This window comes from Perognathus longimembris, chromosome 5 (assembly GCF_023159225.1).
Source record: "Perognathus longimembris pacificus isolate PPM17 chromosome 5, ASM2315922v1, whole genome shotgun sequence".
Classification (NCBI taxonomy): Eukaryota; Metazoa; Chordata; class Mammalia; order Rodentia; family Heteromyidae; genus Perognathus; species Perognathus longimembris.
The window spans coordinates 8,354,692-8,375,310 of record NC_063165.1 but is presented as its reverse complement, the minus strand read 5'-3'; the positions used below and the strand labels follow the sequence as shown (position 1 = coordinate 8,375,310).

At 41.4% G+C, this 20,619-nt stretch overlaps 1 protein-coding gene and 1 long non-coding RNA gene across 5 annotated transcripts in view; one reads left to right on the top strand and one right to left on the bottom strand.

Moving 5' to 3' along the window:
* Scaf4 (SR-related CTD associated factor 4) overlaps positions 1 to 17,533 on the bottom strand; it is a 55,882-nt gene extending 38,349 nt beyond the window's left edge. For all 4 annotated transcript variants that reach the window (XM_048346325.1, XM_048346327.1, XM_048346326.1 and 1 more), the window contains exon 1: positions 17,070 to 17,533. In XM_048346325.1, coding sequence (XP_048202282.1) covers positions 17,070 to 17,099 — 30 coding nt within the window. In that variant the 5' untranslated portion in view covers positions 17,100 to 17,533. The remainder of the gene's footprint in view (positions 1 to 17,069) is intronic.
* The window catches only part of LOC125351518, a 28,113-nt gene continuing 16,818 nt past the window's right edge, over positions 9,325 to 20,619 (top strand). Inside the window, exon 1 of the long non-coding RNA XR_007210966.1 lies at positions 9,325 to 9,643. This is a non-coding gene — a long non-coding RNA (uncharacterized LOC125351518). The remainder of the gene's footprint in view (positions 9,644 to 20,619) is intronic.

Genomic DNA, 20,619 nt, shown 5'->3' with positions numbered 1-20,619 from the left:
TTACTTACAACATAATATTTAGTACAATGTAAATACTATACGAATAGGTGCCAAGTTATATGCTAATGAATAATGAAAAGAATGAGACATCTTTTGCACATTTAGATGTATCAATGGTAGAACTCAGTAGTACAAAAGTGAAACAGAAGTAAACAATTTTGAACAAGGAATACTGGGGGGGCTGGGGATATGGCCTAGTGGCAAGAATGCTTGCCTCAGATACATGAGGCCCTGGGTTCGATTTCTCAGCACCACATATAAAGAAAATGGCCAGAAGTGGCGCTGTGGCTCAAATGGCAGAGTGCTAGCCTTGAGCAAAAAGAAGCCAGGGACAGTGCTCAGGCCCTGAGTCCAAGGCCCAGGACTGGCCAAAAAAAAAAAAAAAAAAGGAATACTGGGGAGAGAACGTGACTCTGAAACGAAGAGATGCCACCAACAAGAGTATGCCTGACATAATTTCATTCATGTGTTTGGCATATGACAAATGTGAATCTTGTTCTTTGGACCTTCTTGAAATTTTTGTCCTCAGTATTTTTGACCCAAGACTGGTTAAGTCTGTGGACATGAAGAAACAAATATACTGCTGTGTGAAAGTTAAGTTTTGGGGCTGGGGATATAGCCTAGTGGCAAGAGTGCCTGCCTCGGATACACGAGGCCCTAGGTTCGATTCCCCAGCACCACATATACAGAAAACGGCCAGAAGCGGCGCTGTGGCTCAAGTGGCGGAGTGATAGCCTTGAGCGGGAAGAAGCCAGGGACAGTGCTCAGGCCCTGAGTCCAAGGCCCAGGACTGGCCAAAAAAAAAAAAAGAAAGTTAAGTTTTGGCTGTGGGTACAAGCACTTGATTGTAAGATACAATTCTCACTGTGAGGACCCTGGTTAAAAAATATGAAAACTATTTACTGTTATTTTTTCCTATTGGTACATATTTCTATTTTAAATAATTTTGTTATAATAAAAATACTGCTGTAAGTATCATGAAAAAATTATGAAAGTTACTTCTCAGAGAAACTTTCTTGTTTTGAAAATGAGAAAAATATGCCCCAAAGTGATCACTGGTTATCTTTCAATGTAGTGTTTCCTTCAAACAAGTAATATAAACTATGAAAAACACAATCATAAAAATTTATTTCTTGACCTAGAACATATATAGTGGAACATATATAGTAATAAACCAAACATGAGAAATGAAGAGATCATTTGGACTCAGAATGAGATAATTTAACTTCCAGTATCAGCCAACAAACCTCAAGAGGAAAAAAATCCCAAGGTGAAAAACAACCAGTTTTATAAATAAAGACCCTAAACCACAAATTAATCCCTAAACTACAAAATAATACTAGTGAAAAACACACCAGAAATTGTGGTATTCTGGAGAAAGAAGTGGTTTTGAATGAGTCCAACCAAGTAGATGATTCTAGGATATTGTATCATACTATTCTCACTTGTAAAGCATGTACTTATATCAGCTACAGAGACATAAATTTTAGTGAGAACTAAATGAAGTTTTAGATAACCTAGCACAGGTTAAATGTACAACATAACCATTATGTACAGTCATGTTGATTGTGGTTTTTTTCATAGTTACACTAGCTATTTATCCACATTTCATTGAATTTTACTTTGATATTCAGACCATTAGACTTTGGTTGTGAAAGTTCTTCAGTCTATTATGTAGCCTCTAGAACAATTTTTATTTGAATCAAGTTACAAATTTCATAAACTCAGAGAGTCCTATTTTAACTTGTAGAATGAAATCTTCTGATCGTTTATTAACAGCTAAAATCCACGTGGTAATAGATTACCTTGCTTTTTTTCCTTATGTATTCATGATGTAATCACAGCCAGCATCTTTCTGAAAAATTTAATATATTCTCTTCACTAGATATACTTAACCAAAAAGAAATTATTTGTTATAAATCAATAAGTGAATGTGTTCTAGCTATTAGTATTTAGCAATTCCTAGAAATGTATAAGGCAGAACTGGCAAAGGTAAAAGTGAATTGGTAAAGTTTAGTTTCTAGAATTTGCATTTTCCTGCTTTTGAAATTAAGCTATCAAGGCAATAATAAGTAACTTTTAAACTTAATTGCCTAATGTCTATTTCCTTTCTTAATCAATCTCTAAATGGATACTTATTCCTACTTTTTCCTTAAACTTATTTTTCTTAAACATTTTGTAATCAATTACACCAATTGTATCTAGTTTTGTTTCTTTGTTTTTATGACTCTAAGATTGACTTGTTATTAATATATAACTAAAATGTTTCAAAAAAGACTTATCTACAGTGACAAGTAGGTACTCAATCTTCCTCCTGTATAGAAAAAAATATGAGCTGGCTTTTTTCTTTGTTTGTTTGGTTTTTTTTGGCCAGTCCTGGGGCTTGGACTCGGCCTGAGCACTGTCCCTGGCTTCTTTTTGCTCAAGGCTAGCACTCTGCCACTTGAACCACAGCACCACTTCTGGCCATTTTCTGTATATGTGGTGCTGGGGAATCGAACCCAGGGCCTCATGTATATGAGGCAGGCACTCTTGCCACTAGGCCATATCCCCAGCCCCAACCCCCCCTTTTTTTAACTACAAAGCTACAGTTCTTTCTTACATTTTGTTTTCAGCTTGATGCCTACTGCTTTATTTGAAATGATTTTAACACCAGCTTCCTCACTTGTAAAAATGAGCTGGGTAAAATAACTTTTGAGGTCAGCTATCATTTTAAAGCTACATGGCACTATGATTGTGTACTCTCTTCAGGAACTGAATGTTAGTTTTAAAGGAATTTGTAGCTTACTGTGGAAATTCTCTATTACCTTGCTTCCTCACAAGGAATGTTCACTAAAAAGACATAGGGGGGCTGGGGCACTCTTGCCTAGTGGCAAGAGTGCCTGCCTCGGATACACGAGGCCCTAGGTTCGATTCCCCAGCACCACATATACAGAAAACGGCCAGAAGCGGCGCTGTGGCTCAAGTGGCAGAGTGCTAGCCTTGAGCGGGAAGAAGCCAGGGACAGTGCTCAGGCCCTGAGTCCAAGGCCCAGGACTGGCAAAAAAAAAAAAAAAAAAAAAAAGACATAGGAAAATGAAGTAAGACATAGGATTCAATCTTTAATGATTCATTCGATGACTTGTATATTTGTAAGTGTACATATCCATTCAAAAATATGTGTGGGTACTGTATTTCTATCTATGTAAAATATAAAAACAGAAAAGCATAGGAAAATGTTTCATATCATCCAGGAATCACATAGAAAAAAAGTCTTTAAAATATTGTTCTTATCACTAACGCTATTTGAAACTTGTCAAGTTTTATTTTTGCCTTGCTACCTATGTTCTTATTATTCCATGTTTCTGTTTAGAGAAGTGCAATAATGTGACAGGAAAGTTAAATATGTTACATAGTTGCTGACTTCTGATGGTTTGACTTAAACTCATTCTGCTTTTGATAACAGTATTCAATACTTTATGTAAGGTTATTCAGTATTTTAAGAAATAATAGGCTTTGTGTTAAAATGATGGGGGGGGGGAAGAGGTAGGTAATGGGACTGGGACTTGAACTCAGGTTCAGGGTGCTCTCTCAGGTTTTCTTTCAAAGCCAAGGCTCTACCATTGAGACACACCACTTCTGGCCCTTTTCTGGTTAACTGGAAATAAAAGTCTCAGACTTTTCTGCCTGCTTAGGCTTCAAACTGTGACTCTCAAATCTCACCCTTCTGAGTAGCTGGGATTACAGAAATAAGCCACTAATATTCATCTTACATTAGATGATTTTGCCCAACTGCAGGGTAGTATAAATTTGTTGAGCATGTTTGAGGTATGCTGTTCAGTAGTTAAGTGTATTACATGCATTTTTTGTCTTAAGACAAATTTATGTATGTTTATCATAATGTAACCCTATTGTTCTAGTTTAGGAAAATAAAGATTAATGTAATAACCAAATGTGGATGATTCTTTCAAAGAGACTTAGAAGCTGGCAAATACTTAATAGTGACAATGAAAACAAATAGCAAACTTAGGAGAAAAAAACCCAACAGGATAATACTCAGCATTTAATGCATGGATTAATATAGTTCAGATTTATTATACAACCTGGAGTACAAAAACAAGAACATAGAAAAAGCATATCAAAAATTTAATGCTGAAACTGTCAGTAGAGTATCCATAAAAGAACCACTGGATATTAGACTCCTAGAAATTGGGGGAAATTATAGTAAAGGTCATAATTTAAAGAATGACAAGGCTAAAACATGACTTTGGGATTAAGATCAAAACTAATTTTAAAGAATACAACATTGTTGTCTATTAAGCATCCTTTCGAATTTGGTAAACATCTCTTCAAGACTTATATGCCAGGCACTTTTGAACTGAAGGGCCTTACTTGTAAAATTGTTTGTTTTTTCAGCTATTCTCACTTTAACTTGTCTGCAACGTTTTTACTGGTTAGTAAGAGTAAATTTATTTCTGTTGGATGCAGGTACTTCAGCATCTAATTCTACAGCATTCTTCCTTTTGCATTTGATTCAATATAGCAGAGAGATTGGCTTAGTTAAACTACATTACGCTAAAGCCAACATATTGTAATGTAGTATATATAGACTTAGTATACTTTTAACAAAATGTAAGTATCTTACTTTCCAAAAAGATGCTTTATAGCCAACTCCATAAAATAAACATGTACTGATAGAACAATTAGGTAAAGAATAGTTTACAGTCCCTTCTTACCTAACATTTCATTTTTATGCCTTTAATGTATAGTTCATCCAAGTATTTAAATAACAACTTTACCAGTATTGGGCTAATGTGATTGAAGCCAATCAAAAGAATTATTATGTAATTCTACTTGAAAGCCTAACATTTTATGCTGAGTAAACCAACAGTATGCATAAGCAATGTAAGACAGGGGAATTGAAAAATGTACAGAGATCCCAAATGACAAAGGAACCCCTACAGTTTAAATCTTATCAACCAACAATCAAATAAACATAAATTAAAACAATGAGACATAAACTGCTTACCTAACTGGCATGAATGAGAATTGGCATGAAGCAAAAAGGTACACTTTGGAAGAGACTTAGTGAGCAAGTTTAAGTTCCAGAAAGAAATGTAAAATTATGTAACAAGAACTAAAAATAGTCCTACCTTTCAAACCAGTAATTCTACTTCTAGAAATTTATTTAAAGCAATAATCAGTTTGCATGCCAATTTTCTACAATAACTATTCAGAAAATAAACAGAATAATTTGAATTTATTAAAAAGATCTAGTAACCCAAATAAATCTTTAAGCCTTGAAGCCAGAGGAGCTTGGAAATACCCTGGGCAACAAACACTGTCAAGGCTTTGTCTCGAAAGAAAAAAACAAAACAAAAACAACAACAAAACACCACCACCTCTCCCGCCCCTGCAAACCAAAAACTAAAAGAAAAAAAAATAACACAAGTAGGGGGAGTAGGGAAAATAAACACTGAAAGCATTCTAAAACGCTAATGGGTATGGTAGATGTTGGGATTAGGATTATTTTATTTCCTTCATCTTCTATTTTAATTGTACGTAATGCATTAATTTCAAAATAAAATCCATCAACTTAAAAACTGATTTACAAATTTACTAAGATACAAAAGTGCACCTTTCCCCAAATCTGTGTCTTGTGTTTACAGATGTACATGTATGCACGCCAGTTCTGGAACATGAACTCAGGGTCCGAGTGCTCTTTTTTTTTTGCCAGTCCTGGGCCTTGGACTCAGGGCCTGAGCACTGTCCCTGGCTTCTTCCCGCTCAAGGCTAGCACTCTGCCACTTGAGCCACGGCGCCGCTTCTGGCCGTTTTCTGTATATGTGGTGCTGGGGAATCGAACCTAGGGCCTTGTGTATCCGAGGCAGGCACTCTTGCCACTAGGCTATATCCCCAGCCCACCGAGTGCTCTTTTCACTAGCTTAATGCATGGATTAGCTAGTGCTCTATCACTTGAGCCAAAGCTCCACTTCCAGCATTTTGGTTCTTAATTTAAGGAAAGTGTTTCACTGACTTCCCTTCTCAGGCTGGCTTTGAATTTTGATCCTTGTATCTCAGCCTCCTGAACAGGGCTACAGGGCTCCCACCGTTTTTGTTGTTGTTTTTAAAACGAAACAGGGTCTTGCTGTGTATTCCAGACTAAACACAAACTAGCAATCTTGCTGCCTTAGCTCCTAAGTGCTGAGTTCCTAGGTGAACACTACCATGTTCTACTTTCAACTTTTAGTAAACATACTTAGATGATGAAAGGTTATGGTTAGTACAATCATCAATACTGGATATGACTTGTCCATGGAATATCCTCTTCGAAGATAAGTTACTATAGTACTTGCAAAAATCTTTAGCAAACTTCAAAAAAATCACTACAATTTTAAAATAAAATTTCTTCAAAATAACTGGTCCCTGTTATGGATATCCACAAGGTAAGTCATTTATTTTTGTGCTAGTCCTGGGGCTTGAACTCAGGGCCTGGGTACTGTCCCTGAGTGTTATGCTCAAGGCCAGCTCTTTACGACTTGAGCCACAACTCCACTTCTGGCCTTTGGGTGGTTAAATGGAAATAAAGAGTCCCATGGATTTTTTTTACCTGGTCTGGCTCTGAACTGAGATCCTCAGATCTCAGCCTCCTAAGTTAACTGAGTAGTGGATTACAGGTAGGAGCTCTCTGTGCCCTCCAGGGGAAAATCACTTTATATGCAACCAAGTTGAAATATAATATTCTCAAATTCAAGGGGGAGGGGCTGGGGATATGGCCTAGTGGCAAGAGTGCTTGCCTCGTATACATGAGGCCCTGGGTTCGATTCCCCAGCACCACATATACAGAAAATGGCCAGAAGTGGCGCTGTGGCTCAAGTGGCAGAGTGCTAGCCTTGAGCAAGAAGAAGCCAGGGACAGTGCTCAGGCCCTGAGTCCAAGCCCCAGGACTGGCCAAAAAAAAAAAAAAAAAAATTCAAGGGGGAAAAAAACCCTTATACTTTCCTAAATTTCCTTTCACCTACTACAAACTCACTTTTTTTTCCCAGTTTCAGAATTGATAAACATTTACAAAATAAATATATAAAAGCAAAATTATTCTTAATATCAAAAATCAACTGGGCACCACTGGCTCATGCCTGTAATCATAATTACTCAGGAAGTTGAGATCTGAGCCGGTTCAAAGCCAGTTCAGGCAAGAAAGTCTGTAGACTCATCTCCAAGTAACCGCCAAAAAGCCTGAAGTGGAGCTGTGGCTCATGTAGTAGAATGCTAGCATTAAAAGAAAACAAAAAACTCAGGGACAACACCCTGGCTGAGTTCAAGCTCCAGGACTGGTGCCCGTGCACACACACAAAAGCTAAGAGGTGATTTAAGGAATGAGTGTTTTATCTATGCCATTGCTTTACTTTGTTAGAAAAGGTGCCACTTTTGAAGAGCAGTGATGTTATGTCATACCAGTGTGAAACATTTTTGTGAAATAAATACTTCTTAAACCTCAACTGGAGAAATGACTTTTTAAAAAGTTCCAGTATATAAAAAAAAAACACCATTTGGTTGGAAGAAAAAGTTAAAATTTATCATTTATAAAACACAGAAATCATGGGGCTGGGAATATGGCCTAGTGGTAAAGTGCTCGTCTGGTATGCATGAAGCCCTGGGTTCAATTCCTCAGTACCACATATATTTAAAAAAAAAAAAAAGCCGGAAGTGGCTCAAGTGGCAGAGTGCTAGCCTTGAACAAAAAGAAGCCAGGTACAGTGCTCAGGCCCTGAGTCCAAGACCCAGGACTGGCAAAAAAACAACAAAAACAACAACACAGAAATCCAATTTAAAATTTTAATTGAGTATAAATTAGTAAAGAAAATACAAACACTAATGTTTTAAATATTAATACTATCTATTGCATCACCGTGTCTGACTTATAAAATAAAACTTAGACAAATCTTTCAAAAGTACACATTTTGGTAGTTTTGCTTACTGCCAAGCTTCAAATGTACAAAAAAACTGCTGAGCCAAGCAGTCTAGTAGATAAGCATTGGCTACTCCAAGAACCTCACTGCAGCCATATGAAGTTGTGGAATGGACTTAAAAAGCCTGAATCTCAGAACTGCCTGCCCTATACTGTGGGACTTCACATCATTCAATGAAAGATTCTCTTCCTGTCTTTTGCTTGTATGGTCCTCTGGATTACTTCTTAAAATAGCATGTCAAAACCAAAGATATCCTCTGAACAAACTTGGTATTCAGGATCAAGAAAAAAACTTATAGAGTCATGTAGTTAGTTACTAGCTATTGTCTTCAACCTTATAGAAAAATCACACAAAGCAAGAAAACAATGAAAGTGATGTTAGGACCTAATATTTCTGTGTTTTTTTTTAAAGTTTCAAGAGCTAACTCATACCACAAAATTCACCCTTTACAAATGCACAATTTAGTCATTTAGTCCTGTTTAGAATATTCAGAATTACATAACTTTCAACCTCAAAAACAAAAACAAAAAGAAAAACCTTACCTATTAGCAATCTTCAGTCCTTTTCCTACTCTCTGGCAACCAATAATCTTTCTATTTCTATGGTTTTACCTAAGTACACTTAAAAACGAACTTGTTCAAGTTTGTATTAACTTTATAAAATCTGTTCTTATGGGGCTGGGAATATGTCCTAGTGGCAAGAGTGCCTGTCTCATATAAATGACGCTCTAGGTTCAATTCCCCAGCACAACATATATAGAAAATGGCCAGAAGTGGCGCTGTGGCTCAAGTGGCAGAGTGCTACCCTGGAGCAAAAAGAAGCAAAAAGAAGGGACAGTGCCCAGGCCCTGAGTTCAAGGCCCAGGACTGGCCAAAAAAAAAAAAAAATCTGTCCTTATATTTACTAAATCTGATCATAATAGGCCTTTATAAAAGATTTGGTATCCTTTCTAAAGAGGATTTATCATTTGGAGCTCTCAATTAAGGTGAAGTTTAAAGAATACTTGTTTCCTAAAGAGTTAAAAAGACACCTTATAGACTATTGTCGACATATTGTCTAATGTCGACATTACATTTAAAGCCCTAGGCAAATTTTCTTTGGCGTGGGCCACGTGGCTACTGTATATGTTCTTGGTACACTGTGTATTGTATATATGTCTACCTGACCTAGGGAAGGGAAAGAAAAACAGGGTTAAGATATCACAAAAAATGTACACACTGCCCTACTATGTAACTGTACTCTTTTTGCACAATACCTTGTCAAAAAAATTTTGTTTAATTAATAAATAAATTACAAAAAAAGACACCTTATAGTAATTTATTTTCCTTTATGGGGTATTGTAATTCTGCTTCAACCAAAACTTAGGTCCTAAGAAACAAAATGGAAAAGTAAATAAAGATATACTAGAGATCTTGCAGAGGGATATTATGGACTACAAAGTTGTTCAGCTATTGCAATAGTATCCAGGTGCAGGTGGTAATTAGGCAAACTAGCTCAAGATTCCGAATACATTAAAACTTTAGTCAGTTTGCTATTATTATTAAGCACTGACAATTCTAAATTGTGTCAGAAATAAAATATTCTTCCTCACCCTAATATTTTCTTAACTGGGACTCCAAACTATTGCTGTGCTGCTGATTTTAATTAACAATATGTAAGTGTTAACTCTGAACACTGCCTTTAAAAGGAATTTAGTTCATTAGTAAAGCCTCCAGTTAGCTCTAACATGTGGGACTGGGTCTGTAAACAATCCTGTGAGATACATCCACACCCACCCCACATTTGCTTGAATACTTAATTCAAAATATAAAAATATATACCTTTTTCTTTCTTGGGTTATTATTATCTCTGATAAAAATATTTATAAAGGGCCAAAATCTGACCTGAGCAAATATATTGTGAAATACAAAGCTTTACAAGTAACAGAGTAAGAAGCAGGAATTTGAATCAAATTTCAAAAGTACTTACCAAACAGCAAAATGTACAATTAACATACTCGCCATAAACCATCATGCCAAACAAAATTTTTGAGCAAGTAGACATCTCAGTCAATAGGATCCATGCCAAACACAAAGAGAGTAGTTCTCAAATTTATTGTGAAAATAAATTGTAAATTTCTGAACACCTTCTAGGTAAGACTGACAGGCAGACTGCTGTCTATCTGCTGCTTCCTATAAACCTTTGTAAGTTAACAATGAATGTTCTTCAATTGTGAATGTAGCTGATGAATTTAACTTGAGCCGTCTACTAAATATATCATACCCTAGCTTATAATTCTTAATTCCATTTTTGAGTCACATTTGTTTTCTAGGCCAATTTACTATAGTGGAATATAAAGGTTTCTAAATATTTATGTTCTATGGCAGAGAACAACCTAGAATGTGAACCTGGTTTTAAACAAAAACCACCATTTTGTCAACTTTCTATTATTAGATACAGTTTAGTTTGTCCCAAATTCTGTTTCACAATATTTTTCATTCAACCAAACTTTTCCATTACTCTTATTTCTTCCTGAATCAATCTTATCATGTGTACATATGCTTATTTTTGTATCAAAATACTAGACAAACTGATAGATAAATGCTACTTGGAAACTTCTAAAGAGTCACCTTTATTCCACTTACAATGAAGCTGGACTTGAACTGTTGTCAGAGATTAAAAATCCCCTGATAATTAAGAGCAAAAGAAATCTCTCTTAACTTGGATAACAGTCAGATGAGGTAAGAGAAATGACTGATCTACTCCAGACACTACTAACAATTTTGTTTGAACCCTTTGTCCATTTTTTCTACTTAGACCTCTCAGAAAAGCATGATCAGAACCAAAAGACTATTACAGGCTAGAAACACAGATTCATTCTCAGCAGATGATCAGTTATAGAGGGCAATCAAGCCTAACCAGCTCCCTATTGAGAAGTGGAATTTAGCTCCTTTCTCCAGAGTAACTTGGTGAGTTGAGACTGACAGCACAACTGAATAAATGTACCAACATCAATTCATGCATTAAGTGTTCACAAGGCTTAATTTAGGCCTGACTTTAAATATGAGTATTAAATAAAACCACTCATTTATCTTTCCTATGTGTACCACCAATTAGTGCTACAACTCTTTATATTTCAAGAACCACTGGGAGCTCTTGTCTTTTTCAGTGGCCATTGAGGCCAAAACTGTGTTCATATTAGTTGAGATATTCTCATAAGTAACACAGCACCCACCCCCCCACCCCCCAAGGCTGATGCATATTAAAGTGAGACTGAGGGGCTAGGAATATGGCCTAGTGGCAAGAGCACCTGCCTTATATACATGAAGCCCTGGGTTTGATTCCCCAGCACCACATATATAGAAAACGGCCAGAAGTGGCACTGTGGCTCAAGTGGCAAGTGCTAGCCTTGAGCAAAAAGAAACCAGGGACAGTGCTCAAGCCCTGAGTCCAAGGCCCAGGACTGGCCAAAAAAAAGTGAGACTGAATGAAAAAATAGGTATGGTCCAGGTTTTATTAAGCCAAAGATTAAGTGAAATTGGTTAAAAAAAAAAAAAAGAAAAAAAGAATACCTCATTGGGAGATGTTACTCTTCATTTTGATTATGTTATTATGCAGTAAGTTCTTTTTTCTGACAGGAAGTGAGGGAGTGAGTGGAAGGGGTGTGCAGATCCTGGGGCTTGAACTCAGGGCCTGGGTGCTATCTCTGAGCTTTGGTGCTCAAGGTTAACATTCTACCACCTGAACTTGGAGTTTTAGGGTTTGGGGGGGTTTCTGGTAGAGGTAAAAGTCTCACATCTGTCATACTCCTGCTGGCTTTGAACCAGAATCCTCAGATCTCAGTCTCCTCAGCAGCTAGGATTACCAGCCACCAGAAGCCACCAACTCCTGGCTAATGAGCTCATTTCCCCCTGTCCCCAGTACTGGGGTTTGAACTCAGGGCTCTGAACTTAGTAGACAGATGCTATACTGCTTGAGCCACATCTCCAGTCCTAATAAGCTCATTTTAAAAACAATACATTTAAAAATTAATATATCTCATCAATTTCTAATAAGAGAAATATCAATAGATAATTCATATATAGGAATCTCTGTGGTACTAACTCTTTCGAATTTTAAAGGGGTCAAAAGATAAAATCTGAGAACAGCTGTCCAAGAGAATGTGCACCAGAACACATGTCTAAGAAGGCTCACTGAAGTTTGCCAGTACAAAATGAACTACATCTTCACAATATTAACATTTAAACTAATAAAAGCACACTAAAGAATATGTCTATGGCTGGGAATGTGGCTTAGAGATAGAGTGCTTGCCTAGCATGGATGAAGCCAAAACAAAACAAAACAACTTGAAGTAGCGCTGTGGCTCAAATGATAGAGTGATAGCCTTGAGCAGAAAGAAGCCAGGGGCAGTGCTCAGGCCGAGTTCAAGCCCCAGGACTGGCAAAAAATAAAAAATAAAATAATAATAATAATAATAATAAATGTATAAGCCAGGGCTGGGGATATGGCCTAGTGGCAAGAGAGCTTGCCTCGTATACATGAGGCACTGGGTTCGATTCCCCAGCACCACATATACAGAAAACGGCCAGAAGTGGCGCTGTGGCTCTAGTGGCAGAGTGCTAGCCTTGAGCAAAAGGAAGCCAGGGACAGTGCTCAGGCCCTGAGTTCAAGGCCCAGGACTGGCCAAAAAAAAAATATAAATATAAGCCAGACGCTGGTGGCTCACCCCTGTAAACCACTCAGAAAAAGCCAGAAGTTGGCTCTGTGGCTTGAGTGTTAAGAGCACTAGCCTTGAGAAGAGGCTCAGGGACAGCGAGTTCAAGCCCCAGGACTGGGGGGGAAAAAGTACAATAAATTTCTCATGTACAACCAAACACAGAATGTCTATTGTTTATGACCAGAGAGTAACACCAAATTCATTATTTGTCTCTGCTGGGAGGTACAGCTGCGGGATGAGAGAATTTGTTTAAAGGGCTGGAGGGCTCAAGTGGTACAGTTCACAATACAGTTGTTACTAAAAAAAACAACAACAAAATACTCAAAAAATTAGCTACAGCCACGAGACAGTGGCTCTTGCCTGTAATCCTAAACTACTCAGGAAGCCGGGATCTGAAGATCATGGTTCAAAGCCAGCCTGGGTGACTTATCTCATATTAACCTCCAAAAACTAGAAGTGTAGCTGTCCCTCAAAGTGGAAGAGCACTAGCCTCAAGCAAAAAAGCTCAGGCCCAGCACCAGGCCCTGAGTTTAAGCCCCTAATCAACAAAGAAAACAATGATCAACTTTCATTGTTTTATTTTTGGCACCATTTTAATACTTGTATTATTAAATGTCTTAAAAATTGCAAATCAAAGACTAACTCTTCACAACAAGGAATGTATAAGTCATGGTATACAAATATTGGCCATAATTGATCTTGCTCAGATGTACTCTTGAATTGCACTTCCAGCCCAGCCTTTTCCTAATTTTCTTGGAAATGAAATCTCTGCCCTTACTGGCCTTGAGTGTCAATCCTCTGGATCTCAACCTTCAGAGTAGCTTTGATTACAGGTTTGGGCCACCAGCACTTGCTCCCAAACTGTCCCTTTTCTCTTACCTCAATTTTACTCCAAGTTAACCATTGACTCTCACTGTTTTATATCTGCTCCTGTGAAAATGCTCAAGCCTCTATTTTCATCTTATAAAGACAAGCATATGTATACCATTTATTAAGTCTAAACCTTATGATATATACTATATAAATATACTATATTTCACCAGTGCCTAGTAGATGGTTAATATTCTCCTTTACATTCATTCTTCTATCAGTCATGGGTCAGTCAAGCAAAAAGTGCTTGCCTCGCATACATGAAGCCCTGGGTTTGATTCCTCAGCACCACATATATAGAAAAAGAAAGCAGGGAAAGTGCTCAGGCCCTGAGTCCAAGCCCCAGGACTGGCAAAAATAAAAATAAAAAAATTCTAACGAGTCCAAATTTGACCTTTTATTTCTTTCCCCCCAACAACTCAACACTAAGATTCGATTTTATTACTCTCAAAGATTTCAGTGTCCCTAAGTCTTAAACCGTTGTCGAATCTCCTGGTAACTATACAAAATAGTATTTTCAAACAGCAATTAAATTTGGGAGACCTGCATTCAAATTCCAGCTTTGCCATTGGTTACCAATGCGCCACTGGGTGAATTAAAGCATTCCCCTCATCTATAATTGGATGCTTGTATAGTAATATATATCTATTAGAAAGTTACACATGTATACATAAAAGTTACTGGCACTCTAAATGTGTAGTGATCAATCTCTCTCAATTATTGCTAGACACCTCTGAAAGTGACTCCTAGATGTCTCCCTCAATCTCTTGCTTGATTCCAAGTTTGAACACTACATGTCCAATTGCTTGCCAAAAATGTCTACAGGACAGGTCTACATTTAACTCAAATTCAACCTATTCAGAAATAAAACACATTATTCAGATGATATAGTTTTGATAACTGTTTGACTTCTGTCAATGGTATAACTGTCTCAACATTTAGAATGTGTAGGCAAAAGGTGCTTATAAACCTATCAAATGCCAAGATTCATGAATTCCTTTGGCTTGCACCCTTCCACTCTTCAAAACTACACTTGTCAAGTTCAAGTTTTACTTAGGTCTCCAATTTCAGGCTCCAACTGGCCAATCTTTCCCGAGTCTTTGCCTTCTACAACATAACACCACGAATCAAGCACAGTCTTGATTATAATATCTCACTACTTAAAACCTTCAATATTTATCCACATCTTAAAAATGAAATTCGAATACATTAGACAAATATTAAATCTGTCAGTCTCCAAATTACTTCATCAACCTTCAAGAGCTAAAGTCAAACCATAACACTTATTTCTCAGCCCTGTTGCCCTTTTAATACTGTTCTTCTCTTCCCAAAGTCTTCATGGATTCTCCCACTGCTATCCCACAATACACAGGAGAAGCTCATGTACATCTGTATTAAACTCCTAGGTGATGAGATTCTTTCCATGGTTTTCAGGAACTTAGTTGCATAGCTGAATAGGCACTCAAATGTTGTTTTTAAATTTAATTTAATTTTATTGTAAGGATGTTGTACAGAGAGGTTACATAAGGTAATGAATACATTTCTTGTCAAACACTGTTACCCCCTCCCTCCTTTTCTCCCACTTTTCCTCCTCCCCTCCCCAACTGTTGAATGAAGACTAACTAGATGGAGGTTCAAGATATCAAGAACTTAATGAGAAACATTTCATGAATGGGGAGAAACAGTTCAGAAGACACAGAGTATTGAGTTTGAAAGTCAGTTAATTTCACAAGAAAGTTCCAATCTAGCAGAACAGACATGGTGGCAACATCTATTTAGCATAAAAGCAAGTTGCATATAAAGAGTACGAACAGAAGTGAAAATTATTTAAGGAGGAAAACAATGATAGGAAAATGTTCGTTTTGCTTATTTAAAAGTCAAAATACTCTTTCCAAGGAGTCAAAACCATTCCTAATGTTGGCTTCTCCGACTATGCTTAAAATTTTGGGTTAATGTAAGATACTTTGTTTAATAATGTACTGGATATCAGCTTCCATAATTATTGAAATTAGAATTACTTTTGATTCTAAAAATCTTTTTCTGAAAAGCATCCAAGTTACTTTCCATCTGAGGGAGAAATGTGTTTGAAATCGTTTAGTAATTGTGCTATTATTACAAGTTCTCATCCATTTATTATTTGCTAGGCACCTGCTATGATGGGGACGATAGGGAAGAGCAAAAATTCAGTTTTTGTGGCGCTAACATTCCAGCCAATTTTACCTTCAAGAAACAGTACATGTTCAACTTTGAAATATATATGGGCCTTTATCACAAATGTTCTAGCAACCAAAACTGAGTTATTATTTTGAAAATCACCACCACTGAATCTTTTCAAGATAATATCCAGTAAGTTGCCACTACTGTATGTGTCCATCAGGTGCAGCAAGGTACTTTTTAGATAACTTGCACGGCAATGAATGGTCTCAACTGTGGTGTTCAGGTGCACTACAAATCCAAAGTTGCCCCACAATTGTAAGTTAGAAGTATGAAATCTCTTTGTGGGACCGTCGCAGGTTCTGGACGTTACATCTACACATCTGAAATAACTACATCTGATTTTTTTTTTTTTTAGTTTGAAAATGAAAGATAATTTAATTCAACCCAACCACAACAGCTGCCACAATGCCCCTGGATTTTTAAGTCTCCTCGCAAGTCAATTCTGACAAATAGGAATGGTATGGACTACCATCCTCCAAAAGCAAGCCCAGGAATGATTTACAGTTAGCACTAGGAAGCTTTAAGGCGGAAGGCAGCATTGTTCCGGGCTGGGGAAGGTTTTCACATGTAAATGTCTCCCAAGAACCCAGGATTAACTGCCCCTGGAGGCGGGTGGCAGGGAGAAGAACCCTGAGGCCGCTTCCTAGCGGACTGAGGTGGAGCAAATACTCCCCTTCTCCCATTCAACTTTTTTAGGCGTCACGCCGGTCCACGGGGTTGCGTTCCCGACTCCAAAAGAGGAGACACCCCGCTCGCCCAAAGTGTGTGTGTGGGGGGGGGGGATCCCGGGGAACGTGGGGTGGCGAACACCCTTCTCCAGCTCCTCCCGACCCGGGATCAGAGTCCAGCGGCCGCCGTGGCGCAGCCTGAGCAACAGGAGAGCCCAGGCCGCCCGCTCCGCCAAAGCCCCGCGACCCGCAGCAGCTCGGGCTCGCTCCTCCCGCCCCCAGCCCCACCCGCCCGCCCGCCCGCCCGCCCCGCTTCCTCGGCCCCCCGCCGGCTCCCGGCACCACGCAGCCCGTAACGGGGCTGGGAGCGGAGAGCCAGTGCCACCGGGGCGCGCAGTTGGAGGACCCCGCGCCGCCGTGGGGGCCTGGGTGGGCCGGCCCGGGTCGCCGCGCGGGGGCCGGCGGGGGAGGGGCCGTGGGGTCAGTTCCCGTGGTGGCCGCGACCTCTCCCGGCCCCACGCAGGCCGCTCCGCGCAGGCCCCGCCGTCCCAGAACCCGAGCAGGAAGCGTCCCCACCCCGGCTGAAGCTTTAAACTCCCGGCGGCGGGAGAAGCCACCCCGGCTCCCCTCCGCAGGGTCCGTACCCCCCTAACCCTCAACACCCCTCACCTCCTGGTTAAAGGCGTTGACGGCGTCCATGTTCGCGCTGAGGCGGCGGCGACGGCTTCGGGCCCGCCGGTCACATAGACCTCGCGCCGCGGCGGAGCGGAGCTAGGAGCCGGCGGGGCCTGAGGCGACGGAGGCGACGAGTGGCGGAGGCCGAGGCCCGGTGGGCTTGGGGGTCTGCGGCCGAGGCGGCGAGGCAGGCGAGCAGGCGGGCGGACGCGCTGGGGCGAAGGGGTGGCGGGCCCCTGCTCAGTCCCTTTCGCTGGATAAGGAAAAAGAGGCGGCGGCGGCGGTAGCGGCGCTGAGCTCCAACATGTCCGTTTGGTGGTGGCGGCTGCGCTCTGCGTCTCGCTGACACGGCCCCCCGCGCCCTCACGCACAGGTCCGGCCGGCGAGCGAGCGAGCGAGCGAGCGAGCCTCTCTCTCCCTCTCCTCTCTCTCTCTCTCTCCCTCTAACCAGCGGGATGGCGGCGGCAGCAGCGGCCTGACTCCACGCCGCGCAGGGCACCCTGGGACAGCTAGGGCCTCCAAGCGCTTCCTGCGTCGCGCGCCCGCCCTACCCCGCCCCGCCCCTCACGCGCGTGGCCACGCCCACGTCCCGCCCAGCCCCGCCCTCGCCGCGCGCTGGGGGCCCGCTGGCGCGTGACCACGGAACGCCGAGCCGCTTTCCCGCCCGGCGGCGATGGCGGTGGCGGTGGCGGCGGCTACCGTGGGCCCCCAGCCCGACTAGGGGGCGCCGAAGAGTTCAGGCTGCTGGGGCCGCGCGCCGGACGCGCGCGAGCGCACGCGCGCGCGCGCGCGCCCCCTCCCGACCCGGGCGCCGAGGATGCATTTTGTGTATGCCATTGTGCGCGGGCAGGATCCACGCCCGGCCGGTGATCGCGGCAGTCCCGGGGCCGCTCGCTCGCCGCTGCGCCCCCCCCCCACCCCGGGACAAAGGCCGAAGGCTTTCTTTCACCTCTGCCCGCCGGGCGGCCGATCGCTGGAAGCCGTTGCCAGCTGGAGCAGGGCGGAGGGGAGGCAGCTCTGCACCCTCCCCGCACTCTTTTTAATTCTGTACCAACCCAAAGGCGGGACTAGAAGGTTCTGCCGGCGCTGGATACCCACGGAAGCCTGATGAAACCGCCGAGCAGCCTTGCACCACTGGAGGAGTGGATCCCCCCAAACCTTGGCGCTGCTTTCCCTAAACTAAGTAGTTTCCTTTTCCGTGGAAACATTGCCCGATTCACTTTCCTTGAGTTCTCCCCCTTCCCCCCCCCCCCCCCCCCGCACACACACACCAGGTCACTGTGTCCGCAGTCAGGTGCGCATGGGAATAACACGATTTTTTTTTCCCACCTGCAGACACCTCTAGTCAGTGGAGAGGTCCGGCAGGTGAGCAGGTAATAATAAAAGACACGTGTGAGGGCAGAGCATGCCCCGGAGAACAAAGACCCAGTACTCTGACTAGGAGCTCTGGAAGGCTTCCCAGAGGAAGTGGCTCCCCAAGCTGGAAAAAGTAGGGGAAGGCTGGAAGTGGAAGGAGCTTGAAGAGCACTATGCAGACGATCAGCTGGAGCTAAATGGAGTAAGGACAACAGGACTGAGCCACACGAAGTTCTAAGGAGCCCTTTTGCCCCAACAAGCCAGAAGGGAGCCCTTGAAGAATGGCGCGTGGGTGGGGTAGTGCGCATGTCCCTCATGGAAGGATTGTATAGGGTGGGGTTATGGAGACAGAGGATGGCTCCAGCTCCCGAGGATGATGAGGGCTGAAGGCGGATGCCTAGGAAAGAAGGGTGTCAGCAGGATGCTTGAGGTTCTGCCTCGATGAATGACATGAGTGGTGGGTTTATGAGTGAGCTGGGGAATTTATGAGGAAGGATTGGGCTTGAGGGACTAATGGTTAACATCTGTAGGTCGCTTACCATGTGCCAGGGGGCTGCAATTCTGTTATTTAATCTCTAGATTACAGCTGCGTGTCAGGTGGTTATTCAGAATCTCCCTTCCCTTTTTATGTTGAGGGAGCAAGGCCCCATTCAGTTAACTAATGTGGCCAAGGTCACATGCACATACAGCTGGATGATTTCCAGCCTGTGGCATTTGAATTGCCCCTGGGACTGGTAAGGGAGGCTGTCGAGGCAGTTGGAGTCAGGAGAGAAGGTAGATAGAGCTGGGAGTCATTAGTGCATTGCTCCTAGTGGAAGAGCTGAAATATACTAGGAAGAAAACCAGGTAAAACAGATGTTTAAGAACTGGAAGTTGAGAGTAAGAAATAGAGGACAACCTGTTCAATACTGAAGGTAGAAGTCCAGCAAGGTAGGAATTGGAAATTATCCCCTCAGGATAATTGTGGTTGACAACAGTTAATTGTATATTACAAAATAGCTAGAGAGATTTTTGACTATTTCCCAACATAAAGGTATTTGATTAGGGCTGGGAATGTAGCGTAGCAGTAGAGTGCTTTGCCTAGCATGCATGGTACCCTGGGTTTGATTCCTCAGCACCACATAAACAGAAAAAGCCAGAAACGGTGCTGTGGCTCAGGTGGTGATAGAGTGCTAAATTTGAGCAAAAAGAAGCTCAAAAGATAAATGTTTTCAAGATTCCTGAATATGCCATTTGGCCTGATCTGACCATTAACATGTGGTATTCAAGTACTGAAATGTCACCCTGTGCCCTATAAATTACTATTTCAATTAAAAATAAAAATATTTTTCTTAGAGAATGGGAAAGTTTCTGATGAATTCAGTATCTAGAGGCTCATCTCCACCTTGGCTAGGCGGTGAACAGAGCAGAGGGAAAGGCAGGCAGAGAGAAATTTTATGGGCAAGTGAAGATACCAGGAAAAAGTGCACGATGAAGAGAAAGTTAAACTTGTTTAAGATGAGAAAAATGTCCTTGATTGATGATTTGAGTAGCAACTTATTAGGTCCCAAGTTTTATTTTCAGTTCCAACCATCATCTATCTTACATTATTACCTTTTGGTCTCTCAGCTAAACTACCATCAGATTTTCTGAAAGAACTGCCATCCACTGGACTGTCAATAGTTCACAACAAAGTATAGACATTAGTAGATCTCTATCCTACTACATTGGCTTTTCTGGATATCGTTTGCACTGTCATACCTAGTGCTTCAGGTACAGTACTGGATGTATCTGGAAACTGATGTGCCTGGCCCTCATGTAAAATCCCGTCCTGCTATCTCATGTAGGAAGGCCCATTTACCACCTAGATGATGTTCAGAGGCTAGTTTCTTTCATTAGACATGTATTGACACTCCAGTTGTGCCAGGAATTGTACTGAAAAGTTTTCCTTCCCTCCTCCTACCCAATCTCATACTTCCATGACCCTACTGTCTAGTACATACTATCTTGCATTGCTCTTACCTACATTCCTTCAATCCTCTATGCCCTGCCCTACTTCTACCTCTTTTTGCCAATAGTGGAAGGACCACAAAACTGATGGGTTCTTCTTTCCCATTCACAGTATTTTCTTTCATCCTGTGTATCAGAGACATGGATTTGACTAAGGAAGCATCAAGTCTTAAACTGAATCTAAAGGAGTTTGGAAAAA